The sequence below is a fragment of the Lepidothrix coronata genome, unplaced genomic scaffold, assembly GCF_001604755.1.
Source record: "Lepidothrix coronata isolate B3197 unplaced genomic scaffold, Lepidothrix_coronata-1.0 Scaffold242, whole genome shotgun sequence".
Lineage (NCBI taxonomy): Eukaryota > Metazoa > Chordata > Aves > Passeriformes > Pipridae > Lepidothrix > Lepidothrix coronata.
In genome coordinates, this window is record NW_016690422.1 from 122,489 (window position 1) to 142,982 (window position 20,494).

General features: G+C 54.3%; 1 protein-coding gene across 1 annotated transcript in view; it reads left to right on the plus strand.

The window, feature by feature from the left end:
- The first annotated feature begins 1,261 nt into the window (after nucleotides 1–1,261).
- LOC108507160 (heparan sulfate glucosamine 3-O-sulfotransferase 3A1-like) overlaps nucleotides 1,262–20,494 on the plus strand; it is a 33,626-nt gene continuing 14,393 nt past the window's right edge. The window contains exon 1 of the mRNA XM_017834859.1: nucleotides 1,262–1,821. Within this exon, the coding sequence (XP_017690348.1) occupies nucleotides 1,262–1,821 (560 nt within the window). The remainder of the gene's footprint in view (nucleotides 1,822–20,494) is intronic.

Sequence of the window (20,494 nt, forward strand, 5' to 3'; positions counted from 1 at the left end):
ACCACGACTGTGTTTTACACCCTTGTCAGTGGTTTCACTGGGTTTGACAGGGACTGTTACTCCATGTGAAGGTATTTGCCTCTGGAAGGGTGGATGCGATCACTGGGCAAATCGGGAATTTGTTCTCAGGTCCGGCAGGATTGAGGGGGGGGAGTGCAAAAATCAAATCCACGGGCAGGTGGACAAAGCACAGTCAGACGGACACCGGGGGCTGAACACACAGCACTCGCTGGACGGAAAAGTCCCGCCGAGCTCGGCTGCCAAAAGAGCCTGTCCGCGGGCAGCGGGAGCTCCCGCTGGGGCTGGGAAGCGGACAGCACCGAGGGAAAAGCTAACCCAGATAGCTTTTGTGCTATCTCTGTAAGCTCTCTGTGCCCTACGGGGCATCCCGCACCCGCGGGAGAGCCTCAGGGTATCCCCGCACCCCCTGGGACAGCCTCCCGAGGGGCTCCCGCATCCCTCTACTCACGGAACAACCTCGTGACCACCCCCGCACCCCCTGGGACAGCCTCCCGGGGGGCTCTCACATCCCTCTACCCTCGGCGACAGCCTCGGGGACATTTCCGCATCTTTCTACACCGGGACAGCCTTCTAGGCATTCCCGCACCCCCCGGGACAGCCTCAGGGGATCCCTACAGCCCCCGGGACAGCCTCCAGAGCATCCCCGCACCCCCCGGTAGACGCTCAGGGACATTCCCGCATTCTTCTACCCCCGGGACAGCCTCCCGGCCACCCCCGCATCTCCCGGGAGAGCTTCCAGAGCATCCCCGCACCCCCTGGGACAACCTCCCGGACACCCCCGCTCGCCCCGCAAGGGCTCGGCAGCGCCTTCCCTGCGGGGTCCGCCCCCCCAGCGCTGCCGGGGCCGGTCCGGGGGCGGCTCTGCCCCCCGCCCCCGCCGCGCCATTGGCCCCGCCGCCCTCCCCGCTCCGCCCCGAGCCCGCCGATGTCTCCGCCGAAGTTTTTCCGCGGCGGGCGCCGCACGTGGGAGCCCCGCGCCGAGCCCCGGTCCCGCATCCCCCTCCAGCCCCCGGAGCGGCAGCGGGGGCGGCTCCGCGCTCCCCCCAAACCCGCCCCCGCTCCCCCCTCTCCCCCCCGCGGGGGGATGCCCCCCTGAAGCGCGGCCGCGGCGGGTCCCCCGCGCAGGGGATGCGGCAGCTCGCAGCCCCCCGGCCCCGCGGAGCGCAGCGCGGAGGGGCCGCGCCGGGGGGCGGCCGCGGAGCATGGCCAGGGCCCGGCCCGGCCGCCGCCTCGGGGTAGCATGGCCGTGAGCGCGGCGGCCCCCCCCGCCGCCGAGCCGCTGCCCCGCAGCATCTTCAAGAAGTTCCTGGTGATGCTCTGCTCCCTGCTCATGTCCCTCTACGTCTTCTACTGCCTGGCCGACCGCTGCCAGACGCTGCCCGGGCCCATCATCGCCGCGGGCGCCGCCTCGGAGGAGGAGGAGGGCGGCGGCGGAGGGTTGCTGGGGGGCTCGGCCGAGCTGCCCCCCTGGCAGGCGGCAGCGGCGCGGCGCAAGCGGCTCCTGCAGCGGCTGAAGCAGCGGCGGCGAAGGCAGGAGGCGGCGCCGGGCGCGGAGGTGCCGGGCGGGGGCGGCGGGAGCCGGGCCGGCGGCTCGGGCGGCGGGGGAGGCACGGCCGGCACCCTGACCCTGCTGCTGGGCGAGGGCAGCAAGCGGCTGCCGCAGGCCATCATCATCGGCGTCAAGAAAGGGGGGACGCGGGCGCTGCTGGAGTTCCTGCGGGTGCACCCCGACGTGCGCGCCGTGGGCGCAGAGCCCCACTTCTTCGACCGCAACTACGAGCGGGGACTCGCCTGGTACAGGTACGGGACGGGCCGGGGATGGGGCCGGGAATGGGGATGGAGCCGGGAATGGGGATGGGGCCGTGGCCGAGCCGGCAGTGCCCCCCGCTGGCCGCCCGGACCCGCCGCCCACCCGCGGCTCCCGGACCCGCAGCCCTGTCCCCGCTCCGCAAACCCCTCGCCGATCCTTTTCTCATCCCCCGATCCTTCCCGCCTCGCCCCCCCACCTCAGCTCCCGTGCCCGTTCCCCAGTTCCTCGGGCACGCTTCCCCTCCCAGCCCCTCGCTCCACCCGTCCTCCCGTCCCCGCTCCCAAATCGCCCAGCCCGTCTCTCCCCGCATTCCCCTCCCGGCTCTCCGCCACCCCATCCCTGAATTCCCCGACTCTCCTCTCCCTGCCCAGCGCACCCCCAGCCTTCCAGTCCTATGCAGGGTCCCTCCGGGGGTGCTCCCCTGCAGCCCGGGGGTGGACCCCGCACACAATGGGGAGAGCGGTGAGTGCCCCATCGCCCTGGGGATGCACAGGGATGCTGAGGCAGAGGTAATCTTCCCCCGGCGAGGAGCACGCCCCCCCAACGTCTTGCTGCTCCCCTACTTTTCTCAGGGCAGGGGGGCTTTACAAAACCTTTCAGGGTGGCTCACCCTCACCCTGACTCCCAGCCGAGCCGCCCCGCAGCCCCGGCTGCCTCCCCTTGCAAACCATCGCATCGTCACCTCCCACAACCCCCAGCCCAGCGATGCAGCCCTTGGAAGCCGCTTTCCTGTAGTCAGTGCGGAGAAAAAAAAACTGCTTCCCATGTAAATATTTCAGCATCCCAATAATGAGTAACCGAAAATGCCAGTTCCAGGAGCGTGACCCCACGCGCTCACCTTGCCTGAGAAATGAGCAAAAAGGTAGATGGGGTTCGGCTTTCAATGAATTTGTGTTGCTTTAAACAAAGTAAAAGGTGCCCCTTTTCGAACGAGCCAGTAAATGTTTAAGCCAAGAAGGTTCTCACTGATGTTGTTTAGATGTTTTCCTTGTGTGTTTTAAAGTTAACAGAGCAGCGTCTCCTGGCAGATTCCTGTGGAAGGGATTGGTTGGGGTGGGGGCGACACTGCTCTTTCTCGGAGTGTGTCTGTGTTAGTGGCTTTCTTGAATGAACAAGCGAAAAGGAGAGGGCTTCGAGTACCCCTGGAGCTTGTTTTACTTTGGTGTTAAGCCCAGCTATTATCAGAGAGGAGATGATGATTTTGGCTCAGCTTGTGGTGACGGTATTGAAATGTGGAGTAGGATAGTACTGACAGTCCGAGTGTTTATATAAAAGTCTTAACACGTGGAAGGGATGAGCTTCCCTGTGTATCCGCCGGTGTCAGGAACACGACGGGTTTCTGCAGGCAGCAGTGTGGGTTCTCCGAGAAGAAAGATTTCCTTTCGTGTGGGCTGAAGCTGTCTACAGAATTATATTTTTAGTCTGTGCTTATCCAATTTCCACATGCTGACCCTGTAGCAGAGAGGAAACGTTAAAAACGAATCTGAAAAACCTCAAGAACTCTAATCAAGCCTTGACTTTGAAAAATAAACACATGACTGTGGGGTGGCATCTACTGCAATTTATGGTGGATATGCAGAAAAGCTCATTTATCAAAGATGCTCTCGAAGCCTTGAGGAGCAGATGGCAGTGGGATAGACCCGCTTCTGGAAGCAGTCCCTGAGCGAGGAGTGCAGACCTAGACAGAGGAGGAGCCACAGGCATTTAGGGCATAGTACAGCCCTTGATGTAGGGGATTTAATTTTCCAGAGGTTTGGTCTTGCTCTTGCAGCTCTTACTCACTGGAGGTGCTGTCCCGAGCGCTCTTTGTGCAATCATTATGTTTTAGCAGTTGGCACATGAGCTGCAGTTTGTTTGTTCTGGTATTTGATGTACTGAGTTTCATCTTTTTTTTTTTTTCCTTTTTTATTAGCCCTGTGGAGGCTGAGGTACAGTGAATTCTTTGTGTGGGATTATTCCTTTGAGACCTAATCTTGCTGGCTTTGCTTGTATGAGTAATCTTTACTAACACACGGGGTCCCGGTGCCGTGGCAGAGCCGCGGTGTCAGCCCGCTGGTCACCAGTTACCAGCCTGTTAGAAATACTCACTTAAAAAACTCCCCGTGTCTCTCCACGGGTCTGCTCTGATCTTTGAGGAGGGCTCAGTGCCGGGGAAATGGCCAGATGTTTGCCAGGGGTCCCGATTCCTTATCTCTGGCATCAGAGGCTTAGGTTTCACGTGCACTGCTGTTTCCCAGCAGTCAGACTAAACAGCATCGTTACAAGGTATAAACACTTGGGTTGGCTTTCAGCGCCCGCAGGAAGCAGCGGGGAGAGAGCCCTGTCCCAGGGAACAAAAACCTGGTGGCTGTTGCAGCGACTCAGGCTTGTGGCTTGGAAGATCCAGCCACCTTCTGCAGCTGATGCCGTTGTCACCGGAGCGTGGAGGTGGGCTGTCACTAGGATGCCACACCAGGACCGTGGAAGGGTGACTGTAGGGTTTGGGGCATGAGGGGGACCACGGTTCCTCCTGGAAACAAAAGAGCAGCTCCAGCAGCAGCTGCTGTGAGGATGGAGGAACTGGCTGAGCTGTGGCTGCAGCAGGAGGGTGATGCTCCTGGAGCAGCCGGTCAGCTGGTGGTACCTGTGGGGCAGCGGCTCGTGAGGCACAGGCTTGGTGACAGCAAGTGGTGTCACCTACTGGGTGACACGCAGTGCATGGAAGCACTATCCATTAAATGGAGTGGAATAACGGCTCGGCTCTTCCAGCCCTGGGTAAGGGGGAGCTGTCCTGCCGAGGGGCTGACTTTGTAAAAACCATCTGAGGGGGTTAATTTGGTGAGTGTGACACCTCCGTGTGTGCCCGTGTGGGAGTTGCATGTCAAGGGGAGTTGTGAGTGCCGAAAGGAGCTTTCTCTGGTTTGGGTTCGTGAGTCCCCTCTCCATACAGGGACAAAAGGAGGGAGGGGGCAGCCCACAATGCTCGCATTGACTTCAGCGCCGAGATCGCTGCTGCAGCCCTGAACAAGGCTATTGAGCTGACAGAGTTCAATAGCAGGTGAGCACGGGCTTTAATAGAGTTCAACTGCCATCCCCCACCCCAACACGGCTGTACAGCCTGGGGAAAACTCCCGAGAACAGGGGCTGAGCCAGTCATGTAAAAGAAATGTCTGGATTAAAAGAAAATATCTGTGTTTGCGGGTGATACTGCGAATCTGGCTGGTTCCCTCTGATCCTTTGTTAGTCTCGCGCTGATTGAGCTGCCTGTTGGAATGTCATTATACTGTCAGTCACCCCAGGAACATTTATTTCGTATGTTTTAATCTCCCTGCCTCTGTAGCACCGATGCCAATTTCACTAGAGAGAAGCCAAGCTAATGTCATTAGATCACACTCGATCCAGGGGAAGATGAAAGATGATTCAAAGTTACCCTGTCAGGCTGGGAGTTTAAGTATCGCTCCTCCCTGATGCTTCCAGAGCTGGGGAGTTCTGGCTCCTAATTAATGTCCTCTTGGGATTTTTCTCCTAGGCTTTCTTTTTTTTTTTTTCTTGCTTCTTTGTAATCTAGGCAGGCACTGATGTTTCTGAGTCAAAGGGAACAGAGAACATCTCAGTTGCTGAAGAGGTCTGGGATGGAGAAAAAGAGGTTTGGGATGGAGAAAAAGAGGTTTGTTGGGAGGGGATGTGCTTACGGCAGCTGTGAGCAGCTGCATCCCTCCTTGTGCCGTTTCCCATCCTCTGTGCCTCAAATCTGGGTGAAATCAGAGCTGGGGATGGAGGAGTCGGGACACTCCTGCAGCAACGGATGGCCTGGAGGTCCTGGGGGTTTGAGGTCACCATAATTCAGTAGCACAGTCTCTGAGTGCTGTGTAAGCATGGGAAGGAGGGTGGGAGTGTAGGCACGGTGGGCAGGAGCGCGTGGATGATGCCGGGGGGATGTCAGGGCAGTGAGTACAATTTGTGGAAGGTGGAGCAGGATCAGGTGGCCATTGGGAGGAAAGACCTTGTCAAACCCCCTTGTCTAAGGCAGATGCTGTAGAGTAGTTGCCTTTAGTGATCATCTCTCCATCTTTCTCCAGCCATCCTTGCTGCCTCTGCAGGAAACACCAGGTCTTTGCCTGTGTTCAGGCCCAGAACGTGGCTTGTGCTGTTGGACATGGAGTTTGAGCCAGTTTGGGTTTTTCACTCCCTGTTTGTCTGCATGCCTGCCTGTAGGAACGTCTGATTTAGCAGCACCTTCTCCTTGCCCTGGGAACATCTCATCTCCCAAACACATCTGAATTACTAATAGCTTCAAGTGCAGCCTGCAGCAGTTTCTCTGGAAATTGCAGCCTTGGACAGCCACACGCTGAAGAGGATCAAGGCCCTTGTTTATTTATTAGCTGTGCAATCAGACACCTCCCATACTGAGCTCCCAGGGCCAGGTGCTGTATAAAAAGGGAACAAAAGGTGGTCTTGGCCCCAAAGCACAGGTAATTCACTGTAAACAACTGCTGGAGATGGGCTGAGCCTGGCACAGAGAGTGCATGCCTTGGTTGGGTGGTGTGGGCAAGGAAACATGGGAGATGGAGGATGAGGTGGGTTTATGGGTGATTGAAGGGAGGTCTCTTTGCTGGGGAAGAGCAAGGGGGAGAAGGAGCATGCTGGAAATGCTGATGAGATCAGGGTTGGGGTCGTTGAGATTGTATAAGACTCGTTCTGGTGCTCATGTACTTTACCACTGCCTTTGTGAGTGATCTGGGCTTGGACACTCCAAGGTACTTCAGTAAAGACCTGAAACAGTTTGAGGGTTGACTGGGGAGATGTCTTGGCCTGCCTCAGTCTACCAATCTGTAAAAAGGGAGGAAAGTCACTGCCCTGTGCAGGGGTGGAACAGCAGCAGCTCTGTGGCCCTGTGGCACCTCCCTCACACAGAGGGGAGGAGGTGTATGGAGTCTGAGCTTGTTGGGCTGTGCTGTGGGTTAAATAACACCCAAAGCAGGTGAACCCTACCAGAGCTGCTGGCAGAGGTCCTGCAGCCTTGGCATGGCTTTGGCTGGCTGTCCTCTCACTGTGAGGTGCAGTGGACACCTGATGGATGGACCATCCAGGGATGGCACTGTCCAGGCACGTGCTCTTCACAAGATCTACCTGCAAAGACCTGGGGCTGGGCTTTTCCCCCTCTTACTCCTTCAAAAGACCCCAAAGGGGTTATTATTTTGGTGTTTCTTTTAAGCATTTTGCATCTCTATGTATCCCTTCTGTTTTCTGTTATTGGATAAATTTGAATCCAGGGTTTGTGTCTGTTTCTAATGATGGAATGAGCTCCTGGGTTGGCATATCAGGAGAAGTCAACCACATTCCCATCAGAAGGCATCAAAATGAGTACTTGGGATTTTATTTGACTCTTCTCTCCAGGTCCTGGCGTCTGCATGGGGATATATATTAGGGAGGTTCAGAAGTCAGCAGATCCATCCTCCTCTTCAGTATTGCTTCACACCCGGTCCCTGGAGGGGATCAGCACCTTCCCCATCCACTCCATGGCTCTGCCTGAGCCTGGGGTGCTGGGAAATGGGGCTCCCCTGGCCCTGCCTGCTGGTGCTGAGCAATCATGAAAATATGGCCTCGACTGTCCAAGATGTTGTCAGTAAAATTCCCAGAGCCGGCTCTTGTGGAAAGCAGCACAAAGCTCCAGCTGGCTGGGGCAGGAGCCCATTTATGGCAAAAATTGGGATACACTTGAGAGAAGCAGCTTAAACCACTAGTCCCCCTTTAAGGCCGGATTTTGCAAATCCTCACCTTTGCACGTAAGCCTGTCCTGCTGCCAGGCTGTGCTGCCTTCGGGGGGTGGGGGGCTCCTGGGAAGTCATTACATGGAGTCTGGGGTCCAGGGCCGTGCTCTGGCCACACCATCACCACCAGTATGTCTGTTCAACACAGCCCAGCTAGGATTTCACCCCGACCTTTTGAAGTCTATAATAAGAGCAGTTAGGTCTGGGGAGGGGGAAGGGAGCTGGTGCCTTTCCAAAGAGTTCAGAGCGAACAACAAGTGATCAGAAAACCTGAGAATAACCCCCCATGAGCCCCCTCATCAACATAGACATTGAAACTCCTGAGCTGCTAATTATGCTTTTCCCCTGGAGAATCCTGAGGTAACCCAAGCTGCTTTTGCAGGGAAGCAGCAGAGGCTGGTGAGAGGCAGCAGGGGCGGGTGTTGTGGCCATAAATCTTGGCAAATTCTCTTTATGTGCAGGTATTACGGGAGGGAAGTGGATTAGGTTGCAGTTAAAGTCGTGTAGCTGGAGTTGGATACCGGGGTCTTACCCCATTCCAAAGCCCCATGTGGGGCAGTGGGGGTGTTCATTCAGGGTCTGGGGGCATCCCAGGGACTGTGACAGCAGCTGGTGGTTTTGCCTGTCTCCTGCCTAATCCACCCCCCAGGAAATTCAGGTTTTGATGGTTTGGAGTTGAACATGTTCAGCTCCAAACTGTGCCCACCTGAGCCCCGTGGCTGCCGAGGGGCACGAGAGCAGGACGGTGACCGCAGTGAGAATATAAATAGAGTTGCTCGAGGAAGTGAATTATTCTTGGCATTTCTTTCATCAAATGATGTGATTCTGCAGGAGGAAATCTTTCAGTGAAAGAAATTGCCGGTTCCCTTCGTGCACGGCAAGACCATCCTTCTTCCTTCCTGGAAGTGAGGAGATTCATTACGTGCTCTTTCTCTTGCAACACCATCTGTTGCAGAGACATAAAGATCCCTGCTCAAACTCCCCCAGGCTCAAAGCTGCTGCTGAGTACGTCTCTGGTGGGAGATGGAGGAGAAACTCCCCATCACTGCCCCGGGGGGAGCTTTGGAAGCCTTGTGTGGTTGTTTTCCCCACGGCCGAGCAGCTGTGCCCAAACATCGCATAAGAAATTCCCACCGGGGCAATTCCAGGCATCTGGACACCTTCCTTGCACCAATCCCTGCAGTTTTTGGATGCCAGCACAGCAGCTTCAGTGGGATCCTGCCTGGCTCCCGACTGTGGGAGATGGAGCAGCCTCCCCTGTTCCAGTTGTACCCATTGACTCCAGTTCCTGTTGGCTGGAAACTGGGATGTGAACAGTCAGATCAGGTCTGACCACAACTGCCCTTCCCACACTCACTGGAGAGAGATGTTCAAGTTCAAGCACAACATCATGATGGGAAGCTGGCTATTTATTTATTTATTTTTATATATCTCTCTTTAGTGGGGTTGTTTTTTTGCTGAAAATCCCAAAAAGCCGGGCTGATTTTTCTCTGCCATTGCCCGTTGGAAGAGGGCTCCCTCCCACAGCCCGTGCTCTCTGGGGAAGCCTTTTATGGAAAATTATCAAATCCAATAGTTTTGCTTTCCATGTTTATCCCTGGTTTATGTGGGTCTGTGTGCTCACATCTGCAGCTTTGGGCTCTCAGTGTTGTGTTTTATCATTACTGTTTCACTTCTGCTTTCGTGGTCTTGTAACATTGAGCATCTTTTGACATTATTTAAACACACTTGCACTGTCTGAACTGGACTGTTTGGAAAGCCCAATCTGAGAGAAATCCCCAAGCATTGGCATGTTCCAGCTCAGTAAAACAAGTGAGGAAATGTGGATTTCCCACCTGGGGAAAGCTCTGTGTCCTGACCCCTCCAGTGCAGGGATAGCAAGTGAAAGGCAGGAGATGCAGTACCCAGGAGAGGTGGTGTGCAGGGAGCAAAGGGGGTACCTGGCTCAGCTGAGACCCCCAAAACATGCTCCAGATCAGTGACCCCACACTGCTGATGTGCTTCAAGCTTCTGCAATGTCCAGCAGCTGGACATGCTGCTTTCCCCATTTTGCATCTGGACTTTGCCTCCATAGTTGTTCCCTTGGTTGGCAATTTGCTCCTTAAATCCCTTTGGTTTCCAGCATTGCTGGAGTCCAGGTTGGACCTTGCCAAGTTTTGTTTAACCCTCAGTAAGAAGCTGTTTTGGAGGACCCTGGGTCCCCTGGTGCAGCAAGGCAGAGCTTTCCCCTGCTCCTGGGTGACCTGTGCCCGTGTTCCCCAGGCCTGGATGGGGAAGCAGAGGGTTATCCTGGGTGCAATTATTGTTGTGCCATTAACACACTGGGATTTGTGCAGGTAAAACTGGTGATGGCAGGAGTGGGGGAGATCTCCCTCCTCTCAGACACAAGTACTGGGTCAGAGGCCTTATCTCTGGTGTTCCTCACTTCCCAAAACCTCCCTGGTAGGGGATGCTGGCAGAGCCAGGGCACAGCTGTGGGTCTGGCAGATGGTCCCTGCGTTAGTGCTGTGCCATGGCCATCGGCAGCATTGGTGGAATGTTGGATGCTCCACTCTGCCAGTGGGGAAACAGGCAGAAGAGCACATGTGGGCAAGACTGAGCACATGGGACCTCTTGTCCTGTACCTCCTGCTGCTGCTGCTCTCCTCTGACTGTGGCAGGAAGGGAGGTTGGCTGGTACAAGCATCAGCTGTGGGTGTTCAGTGTGTGCTGAGCTTCACCAGCCCTATCCCCCTGGTGCTGCTCTGCAACAACTGCTGCAGGATGTTCCTCAACCTGTTCCTGCTGCTGAAGGTCAGGAAAAGTTCCCCTGACTCCTCTCACACGGGTTGAGGGTGCTAATCCCCCTGTCTGGGCTAACTTCCAGCTCAGGTAGTTCTAGTCTCTGCCCCTAAAAATTCACTCTGCAGTTTCAGCTGGCTGCAATCATCTTTGTTCCCTGTCCACAGACCTGCTGGGCACTGTGCTGCTGGCACAGACCCACCACAGAGCTCAGGGTGGTTGGCTTTTGATGGCTGGGAAGTGGTTGTTTCTGAAAGATAATTTGAGGTTTTTCTCTGTGCAAAAGCTGCATGTCACAGCAAGGCATAAAGCGAATGTTGTGCAATAACCCTGCCCCCTTGCACTGCTGAACTCTGCTGTGTGAATATGAGTATTTGCCCATAAATGTTTGCCTGGTATTCAGCAGTCTTGTACCTGTGTGACAAAGGTTGTTAGTGCCTCCATCATCCCTAAAGGAGGAGAAAAACACAAAAGGCAAATCTCACTGCCTGCAGCAAGCAGAGCACAGGCAGTGACATGCAGAGCCGGGCCAGAGGAGTGTGGTTTGGGGTTGACAGCTGGTGCAGACACCTCCTGTGCAGGGCTTGGGAAGCCTTGGCTTCTGTGGGTTGTTTCCACCAGCACCCAGCTGCCCTGTGTGCCCTGTCCCAGCCAGCTTCCCAGCAAGGCAGGGCCATGCAGAGGAAGAGGAGGAGATGAGAAGATGCTGAGCACAGGCACGTGTGCACTTTGCACCATGGTCTGGGTAATCTGGGTATAAATGTCCATCAAACCCTTGCTCCCCGTCAGCTCTAGTGCTGAAGAGCCTGGATGTGTGTGAACTGTGTCGGTTCAAAGAAAAAAAGATATATCATTTACAGGCTGGTGAGAGCTGGGTAAGCACAGCTGAACTTTCTGAAGCACCCCTTCAGATTTATGGGCTTCCAGGATATCCAAGGCTGCTCCTCTGTGCCATGGCAGCAGGGTTGGCACTGACCTGTGGGCTGGGCTGCTGCAGCCCCGCCAGGACCAACATTTGCTTTGCAAACATTTGGAGTGGTTTGAAGTCCAACTGCTGCCCTGGCTCTTCATTCCTGCCCATCTGCTGGAGGGTTTTGCTGCCTGGATGGAGGGCACGAGCCCCAGTCCTCTGCCCTGTGCAAATCTGGCTGGGTTTAAGGGCTGACTTTCTGAGCAAGGACAGAAAGTCTGTGGGTGAATGGCTGGGAGACAATGTGTATTCCAGGGAAGATGCCATGGGAAAGCTGCATTGCCTGGTCCCACTCCCTGTGGCAGGAGGTCCGTTTCACAGCGAAGAGGTGAAGGTATGAAAGCCCAGACATCAAACAGACTGAACAAGATGTTTCTTGCCCAGCTGCTCAGTTGGACCCTCCTTGGGCAGGAGGTGGGATTTTGTTGTGCACCTGCAGTGACAGGAGAGCTGAGCTCCTGAGGACATCATGGCCCTGACAGCACGTGCTGCCCATGTCCTGTGTCATCCAGGGCAGCTGAGGAGGCTTTGGGACACACTCAGCTGGCTGGGTAGTGGTGAGCAAGGGCCTGTTCTGTGTCGTGCCTCAGTTTCCCTATCCGTGAAATGGGTTTATGCTGATGAGCTACTCACAAAACATTAAGCTCATTGCTTCCCCTGGGACACATATTGTCTCCCAGCCATTCACACCCACCCGTGGACTGCATTTTTTTGTGCTTGCTCAGAATGTCAGCCCTTAAACCCAGCCAGCTTTGCAGCCAGTGAGCACCAGGATCTGTCCCTCCAGCGTCACCCTCTCTGGGCTGTGTTTGCTCCAACCACAGGCAGATGCAGAAGATGCCCAGAGGGCTGGATATGGAGTCACACAGGGTTGAAATCTTGTTCCCACACGCCCGGGGTGTGATCCCCGCTCAGCCCAGCACAGGCACCAGACCCAGGGCAGAGGTGCTCAGCCCCAGAGCCGCCTTCGTAACAAGTCACGGTGATGCTCCGCCTGCTCCTGGCCCTGCCACCCGCCCTCCCAGCACCAGCAAACCCTCTGGAATTTAGTAGGACACACAGTCAGTCAGCCCGGGAGGCTCCGGAGGGGCCGGGCAGGGGAAGGAGTGCCCCGCCTGACCCAGATGCCGCGCTCAGCAGTTAATTGAGTTTGACCGTGTGCGGTGCCCCGGCTCGGGGTCAGCACAGCCTGCCCGGCCGCCGGGGCTGCTCTGTTTGCTGTGGCACAGGTTGAGCTCTGCCCTCCCCACCCGGGGGGTCGTGGCCCTCTGTCACAGCCCGGGGACCCGCTACCCCCACGGTGTGATGCAGCGGGGCGGGCGAGCCGAGCTCGGAGCGCTGGGTTTGGAGTTTACAGCTTCGTCTGCTCGGTGCTTCCTAATTGCACTTGAGTTGTTTGGCCAAGTGACAGCGAACTGCCGGGTCACAGCTGATGCCTGCATGTGTCCCCGTGCCTGGTGCTCCCGTCCCTGCAGCCTGGCTGTTCAGGGAGCTTTTTTGAGAGTAAAATTCAGCATTTATTGCCCTCCCCTGCAGCCTGCCCCCAAACACAGGCAGGAGGAAGAAATAGGTGCTTCCTCATCACCTCCTGCCTCTACCAGGCCGTGTGGTGAGGCAGCAGCTCACTGGACCCTCTGGAGCCAGGCACCAGCATCACCCACAGTTTCCTGCTGCAGGAGAAGCCATGGGCTTGATTTATCCATTGGGATCCACCACCTTTCCCAAGAAAGATGCAAACACCTCTGGATCCTTTGGTATATGAGAAATAGGCTATCACAGCACTGGAATTTTAAATTATTATTACTTTTTGGACAATATAATCATATCCCCAGCACATGCTCCTGCTGTTTTCTCAGCTATGTCCCAGCCCTGCTCTCATTCAGAAGCTGCCTGGGCTTGGTCACATTGTAGCCCTGGGAAGGTAGATGGGAAAGGCATCAGGGGTGGTGACTGCAGAGGCGAGGAAGGAATTTGGGTGTGTTTCCTCTGGAGCAAATCTGGTTTAAAATTATGAGTGACTCTGGATTTTATTAAAGCCCTGAAAGCAGTGCTTGGTTTTGTTGGTCAAATCAGGCTGCCCAGTAAAAGCTGCTGTGAGCCCACACCCAGGGCTGTGCTCAACCTTGCCTGCTCCTGGGGGCTTTCTTGGCCATCACCCCTCTGGGGACACGTGGGGGTGAGTGGGGTGGAGGAGTCTGGACCCAGACTGGAGCCCACTGGGTGTTCCAGCTTGGCAGGACAAGCATCCTGCTCCTTCCCTCCATCCCTGGGAGCTTCTGCTGAATAGCCTGTGGTCAGCCCAGGGTGGGTGCCCTGGTGGGTCTGGCCTCTGGTCAGGGCCACCTTGTTGCTGGGAGCCAACTCTAGCAGAAATTTCCTTTTTCCTTACACAGCCCCAGTTTAATGCTGGATTTATCAGACCAGTGAGATTTACACCAGCAGCTGAGCCAGCTCTCGTGGGAGTCTGTCTGTCTGTCTGTCTGAGAGGGCTGTGCTCTTGCCTGCCTGCTGCTGCTGGGATTGCCCGATGTAGGGAATGCATTTAGGGGTTGTTTGACCTCTTGGCTTTCGAACATGATCAGCCAAGGGGTCCAGAGGAAGCTCTGTCCTGGCTGTTCTCCCAGGCCAGGTATTAAATGCCCAGCACACCCTAGGAAGAGAAGTGCAGTGTTCACTGAAAGCCATCCTGTGCTGTCCTCAGGGAGAGGGCACCTCCCACACCTCCTGAGACGGTCCCACTCCTGCCCTGCCCAGCCTTGCCCAACCAACTCCAAGCCCAGAGTCATAAAACAGATTCCAACAGGATCCTGGGCATGAGGAGAAGGGAGAGAGCTGGGTACTCTCCCACCCTCCTCTCCTTGCAGGCACCAGCAGTGGGCAGTGCCACGGCCACCAGGCACATCCCGTGCTCTGGGACTCAGGGGGGAAAGAGTCAGGAGGGAGCTTTGGGTGGTGATTGATGGCCTGAGCCGTGGCAGGCCATGGGTAAAAAAGGCCCAATTATTTCCTGGTGATATTCCTGCTGGAGGGGACGATAAGCCAACGTGGCAGATACAGATCCACCTGCCCCCCCCAGCTTTGGAGCAAAGCAAGAGCAGGGACAATGGGGACACTCCCTGAGCCCTGCTCACACTCTCCACAGAAGGACTTGGAGACACAAGCCCGTGGGTCACCCCGACATTGCTGACTCAGGCGTGGCCCCCCCTCAGCAGAGATTTCCAGGAATGCCGTCCTTAACATCTCCCGCCAGGCAAATCAGAGCCATCATATCGTTAGGGAAAAATTGGATTTGCCTTGTAATCTAATCAATGTTAAATAACGGTAATTCTGACTCCGAGCTCCGTGTTTAAAGTGCTGTTGGTCTCTGGGGTTCATTGGAGTTATTTAATCTAATGAAATCCCCATTACTGTCTCATGAGGGGGCACCACGGGGGTGTCTGAAGGAAAGCAATGGTTAAAGAATTGGCAGTCAGGGCCAAATATCCAGTGGGGGGAAGGGGCTGAGTGCAGGAACTTGAAAGTTTCACCTGGCAGTGACCAGAGCTCTTTGGCTGCATCGTTCTCACTGTCATTGCTCAAGACGTGGTGGGGGTGAGCACATGTCCAAGTTACTCCCATCACCTCCCTGAGCAGGCTGGATCACACCAGTGCCACCTTTTCCCTTTTCCTGACCCAAACAGGGGTTATGGTTTTTAACCCCTCTCAATACTCCATCCTGCAGCACACTTGCTTGTGCTTCCTCCACTGTGCTGCTCTCAGTGCTGCCTCTCCCTGTGCTGGGCCCAGCTGTGTTGTCTGTTGGATTTTCATGGAATCACAGAATGGTTTGGGTTGGAAGGGACCTTACAGACCCTCTCATTCCAACCCCCCGCCATGGGCAGGGACACCTTCCACTAGACCAGGTTGCTTAATGCCCCATCCAACCTGGCCTTGAGCACTGACAGGTATTTAAGATGTTTTCCCCAAAACCCGCTGTAATTTTTTTCACTTGCATTAAGCACTTTTCCCTAATCTCCTTTTTAGAGGGAGGTAGGACCTGCTCCAGGTCACATTTCCCATGCTGGCTTTGTGACAATCCCTGGGCCCCCACTCAGTTACATCACAGCAGAGCCCTATCGAGCCAGTTGCTTTCCTACACGCTGAGCTCATTGTGTTCAAATATCTTGGAATTCTATCAGCAGCAGGCAGGGACTCTGCTGCTGTCAAATACCAGCACTGCTGCATCCCGTGTGCCGGGGGAGTGTTCCTTCCCCCGAAGCGCGTGCTCCAGTTTCCCATTGTTAGTTCTTTAATAAGACCGATACTTTGTACAGCACTCATTTGCTGCTAAAATTAGAGTTATTAGAGCAATGAGTAACAATTACCTTTGGAGCAGGGTGGAGTAGAAGCCCAGTGGGATGCTACACCAAAGGAGGGGGAATCAAACCTGCCTTTTGGGAGCAAATGCCCGTGACCTGCGGCATCACACTGGAGCAGCTTTGTGGGGACAGCTGGAATAGCTGTCAGGGGTGCCCAGAATCCTCTGGAGGAAGGATTGCACCCATGGGTGCTGGGAGAGGACACATCTGGCTTGATGTTTGTGGATAATGGGAATGAGGAGTTGTGGCTCTGCACGTGCCGCTGAGTTATCTTGGGACATCCTCTGAGCATCCCATCCCCAAGGACCGGCCACTTTCCTCGAAAACCATCTCAGTGCTGGAAAAAATAATAAAAAAGGAACACGTTTGGTAATCTAATCATGTAAAGTGCTCCTAAAATCACGTCTGCGCTGCGCAGCAGCGTGCCAGAGGTCTCTGGAAGAGCAACGAGAATTAGGTGCAGAGAGATGGGGCAAAGGAGGGATATCTGGAGGGGGAGGGCAAGACGTGCCAGGGGACCAGTCCGAGAGCCCCTCTGTGACCACAGCCCTGCCAGCACTGCAGGGCACCAGCCCTCACACCAAGAGGGGCAGCGCTCCCTCCTCAGTGCATGGACGAGCCCTGGCACGGCTCCCCTGACAGCATGGGATCACAGGAGGTGCCCCACATGCTAAGAAGTGCCCCACATGCTAACAAGGAGCCCAGGAGCCGGCCCTGGCGAGGGACAGTCCCCACGGGCGGTGCCTCAGCGCCAGCCGGGGTGTCTGTGCTCATTATGCACGTCCCTTTCACGCCGCCTTCATTATTCGCGCTATCCAGTGTCATTAAGATATCAAGTTCATTTAGGTACATCCACATTGGCAGTTTAATTATGTCTGGGTACTGCTCTGTATTTTATTCATGGACTATCTGGGGGCGGTTGTCAAACACAAGACCAGGAGATAAAGGTTGGGTGGCTGCAGAATGCTAATGTCCTGCTGGTTCCCTTTTGACAAATACACATGCCAGTTATTACCAAACTGATTATTTCATTCATTAACACCGCATACATCAGCTCCCTTCACCCAGTATTATTGTGTACATTCATCTTTTCATAAACAATTACCTGACAAGGTTGGGAAAGGCAAGTACTGGGGAATTAATGCTCTGCTGGGAAGTTCCTGGCGTGGGTTAGTAACAAGGTGCTGGGGGGAGTGTGGGATGCCCTGTTAGCGTGATGGCTTCATTAATCAAATTAGGGACAATAGCATGTCACATGTGTGCCATGTTTCCCAACAATGCTGAACCCGTTTGCTTTGTGCTGGGGGCTCAGTGGATGGGGCTCCCTGTCCAGTTTGTGGTGATGGGAGGGGCATGAAATGAAAGCCAGGGGACCCAGTGGGAAGGCTTGGAAAGCAGCCTGACCGTGAACTGTGTTTCTATTATTATTATTATTTTATTGTTGTTATTATTATCCTGAGGAGCAGTTGCACAGAAACAGATTCTTTGTTTATTTTTCTGCCTTTTTTTCCAGCTTCCTCATACTGCTTGCCCCGAGCTGGAACCCTCCACAGTAGGATTAGAAGTGGTGGTAGGAATGATTTAGGACACCACGAACATGTAACGAGCTGGGGAACAAAACCTCCTTCTGGATCTTCTTTCTACAGTTTTTAACTGGAAAAGGCTGGTGATGGAGGAAAAAAAAAAATACAGGGAGATGTGAAGAGTAACCAAACTCATGAAATAAGGGATTCCTGCAGCTTTCTTAGAGATGGTGGTGGAATCCACTGGGGAGGACCGGAGATGCTGCTCGCTGGGCTGGAGGTCACTCACAGCCTGGATCTGCCAGGAGCAGCATCCTCCAGCACGTGCTGTCCAGCATAAACCCCTGTGGGAGGAATCAGAGCCACTCTCAGTGGCTCCCTTGAACACACAGCCCACATGGTTCCAGTGTTGGATTGGTCCCTTATTTATTTCTTTAAGTACTTTGTACCCTGAGCTGTTTCAACTGACAGCCTCATTCCCTCCTTGCTCCCTCCAACACGGAGAAAGAGCAGCTGTGGGAGGCCACCAACACAGCCAGAATCAATTCAGCTTTTCACTCAAGCAGGCACTCTCAGAAAGTAATGCTTCAGGGGTCACACTGCTGCACTGCTCCAGCGCAGGATTTGCAAACTAAATAAAGGATCCGAGTGAGCTCTAAGTGCCCAACTCCCTTAGGCCCCTTTGGAGAAAGCCCCACTGGAATAACTAAGAAGCTTTCACAGTGTGTTTGCAGAAGCATTAATCCTTGTTGCTATCTCCATGAGTCTCTTTGATCCCACTGCAAAGTCTTCATCTCCAGGGGTCCTGTCTGGGCTTTCCAAAGTGGCTTAAGAGAAGAAATCTCACTGCTCCTTGGGAGACCTGGGCTCCCAAGGCACAGAATCCCCTCCCAAAGCCCTCCATGGTTCTCCATGTTGTGATGGAGATATCACATCATGTCTAGAGTGCCACTGGTGCTGCTGCCCTCCAAGGTGAGCCCCCACCACAGAGTGATGGCCAACTGTTGGGGTGGGCCACGGTGTCAGCGTGGATTTGAAATCCCTGCTGCTATACAGAGTATCAGCATGGGCTTAGCCAGTTCTTCCTGCATTTTCTTACATATTCCCAGGGGAACACAATGAAAGGGGGAACGCAATGAAAGAGGGAACACACTCAGGCTGAGTTTTCTCCTCTTTGGGGATGCTGAGAAATGAAGGGTGAAGGAGGGTTGATCTTGCTAAGCAGGGCAGCCCTGGGAAAGGAGAGGATGGGAGTCATCTTCAGGAGCTGATCGGAAACCCCAGCCCGTGCCAGTGCAGTGCTGATTGAGGAAGAGGAATGTTTATTGACCTGGGTCTAAATGACTCAAACTGACTCATGAAGCTGAGGTCACTAATTGGGTTTTTTTTCATCCATTCACATTTTGGAGAGGACTTTTCTCTCTTTTCTTTTCTTTATTTTTTTTTTATTTTTTTTTCCGTTATTAAGCTGCATTCACTCCTAACAACCTCAGAGCCATGCTGATGTCCAAGCCACAGCCTCCACATCCCCCCAGCCTCCCCCCGTGCAGCGTCCTGAAGGTGAGCGTGGCACAAACCTACAGAGCAGCCAGACCCGTATCATTTACTCATGAAATTTAGATCTGCTATCAACTAAAACTTCCTGAAACATGTCAGATGAGTCAGATGCCAGGTTAGACAGTGATGCATTCCCTGGAATCGCTGAGCACAGGAAAGAGCTCTTGATGCACGACCTTGTGAGCAGTGGCTGAACTCCCTGCGCAGACTGCGGGGCCGGAGGGGCCTGTGCTCTGTGCAGCTCCTTCAGCAACAGCCCCTGCCTTGCCCACGACTTGCAAATTAGGCCAGGAAGAATTCTTTTGAAGCTTTCTATTTTCTGGAGACTTTTGCCCTCTTTGCACTTGACTGCTTTGCTCCAGGAATGAAAGTGGGGAGCCCTTTCCCAGCCGTTAAAGTTTCATTTAGCAAAAGGACAAAGAATTGGCACGGGAAGGATGAAGAATCACTGCAAGGGTAAACTTGTGTGACTCTGTATATTTTAGATCATAGCCTGAGGTCAGGCTCCCTTTCTTGTAATACAGATGGAGGACTTTTTGGCCTTGCAGCAGGAGGAAATGTGTAGTGATATATAAAGAAGGCATTTCTCAGCATAATTTAAGGAACAACCTGTGTTCTCAACAGTGAGGTCCTTTGAGGTGTCTGGGTCTTTCATACACCTCTCTGCTGATGTGCACACACACACACCTCACACACACACACACACCCATCTCCAGCACTATATTCACTGTAATTTCCTAAACTTTATAATAGTCTCTGTTGAATTGTTAGGACAACATAACCATATCCTGGGGGATGGATCCTCCTTGCTTCCAACAAACCCCAGCAGCTGGTCCATTAACCTTCAAGGTCACAAGGATGTCCAGAACTTTTTGAGTGTGGCCATGCAGTCCATGTGGTCCCAGCCTGCCCACTTCTAATATTATTTCTCCAACTTCTGCTGCTTTAATTTAGCTGCTTTAGTTCCTGCACTCACTAGGTCCTGACTTTTAGTCTCTGAGATCTGGTGGGATTTCTCCTTCTCCAGAGCGAAGGAGGATGGAAGAACAGTGTTTTTTCCCACATCACCTCCATTCAGTGGTTTTTCCATGCCCTTCTAATTTCCAGCCAACATTTTGTCCCCCTTCACGTTGCCTGCAGCTTCTCACCCACTGCCCCCTCTCCAGGTCCAGGTCCCATCCCAGCTCCTCTCCCATCCTTCTCCTCTTCTTCCATGGCCAGAACACACACACTGTGCTCAGTGCATGGCTGAAGGTGCTCCTGTGCTTGTGCCTGAGAAAAATGAGGCAGACATGGAAAACAAGCAAATCACATTATATATTGCAGGCAATAATGTAGCTCCCAGGGGACAGAGATAATATAGTGAGAGACAAAGGAACAATAGACTTTGCTGGCCTGAGAGCTCACTTGATTGTGGCTTTTCTGGAATTATTTTTGGCTTCCTCTGTGTGAGTGGTGAATGGAGCCTTAGAGCTGACAAGGGATCAGGATGCTTTCAGGAGCTGTGCTGGGGATGTGCATCATTCCATCCAGGAGCCCTTGTCCTACATACTGTTCTCAGGGGTGATGCTTGGTCCACACAGGAACCCTCAGCACCAGGCAGAGAGATTATATTCAAGCTGTAGAAGAGTCTTCCCTTCCCTTCCCTTCCCTTCCCTTCCCTTCCCTTCCCTTCCCTTCCCTACCCTTCCCTTCCCCTCCCTTCCCAACCCCTCACCTCCCCAC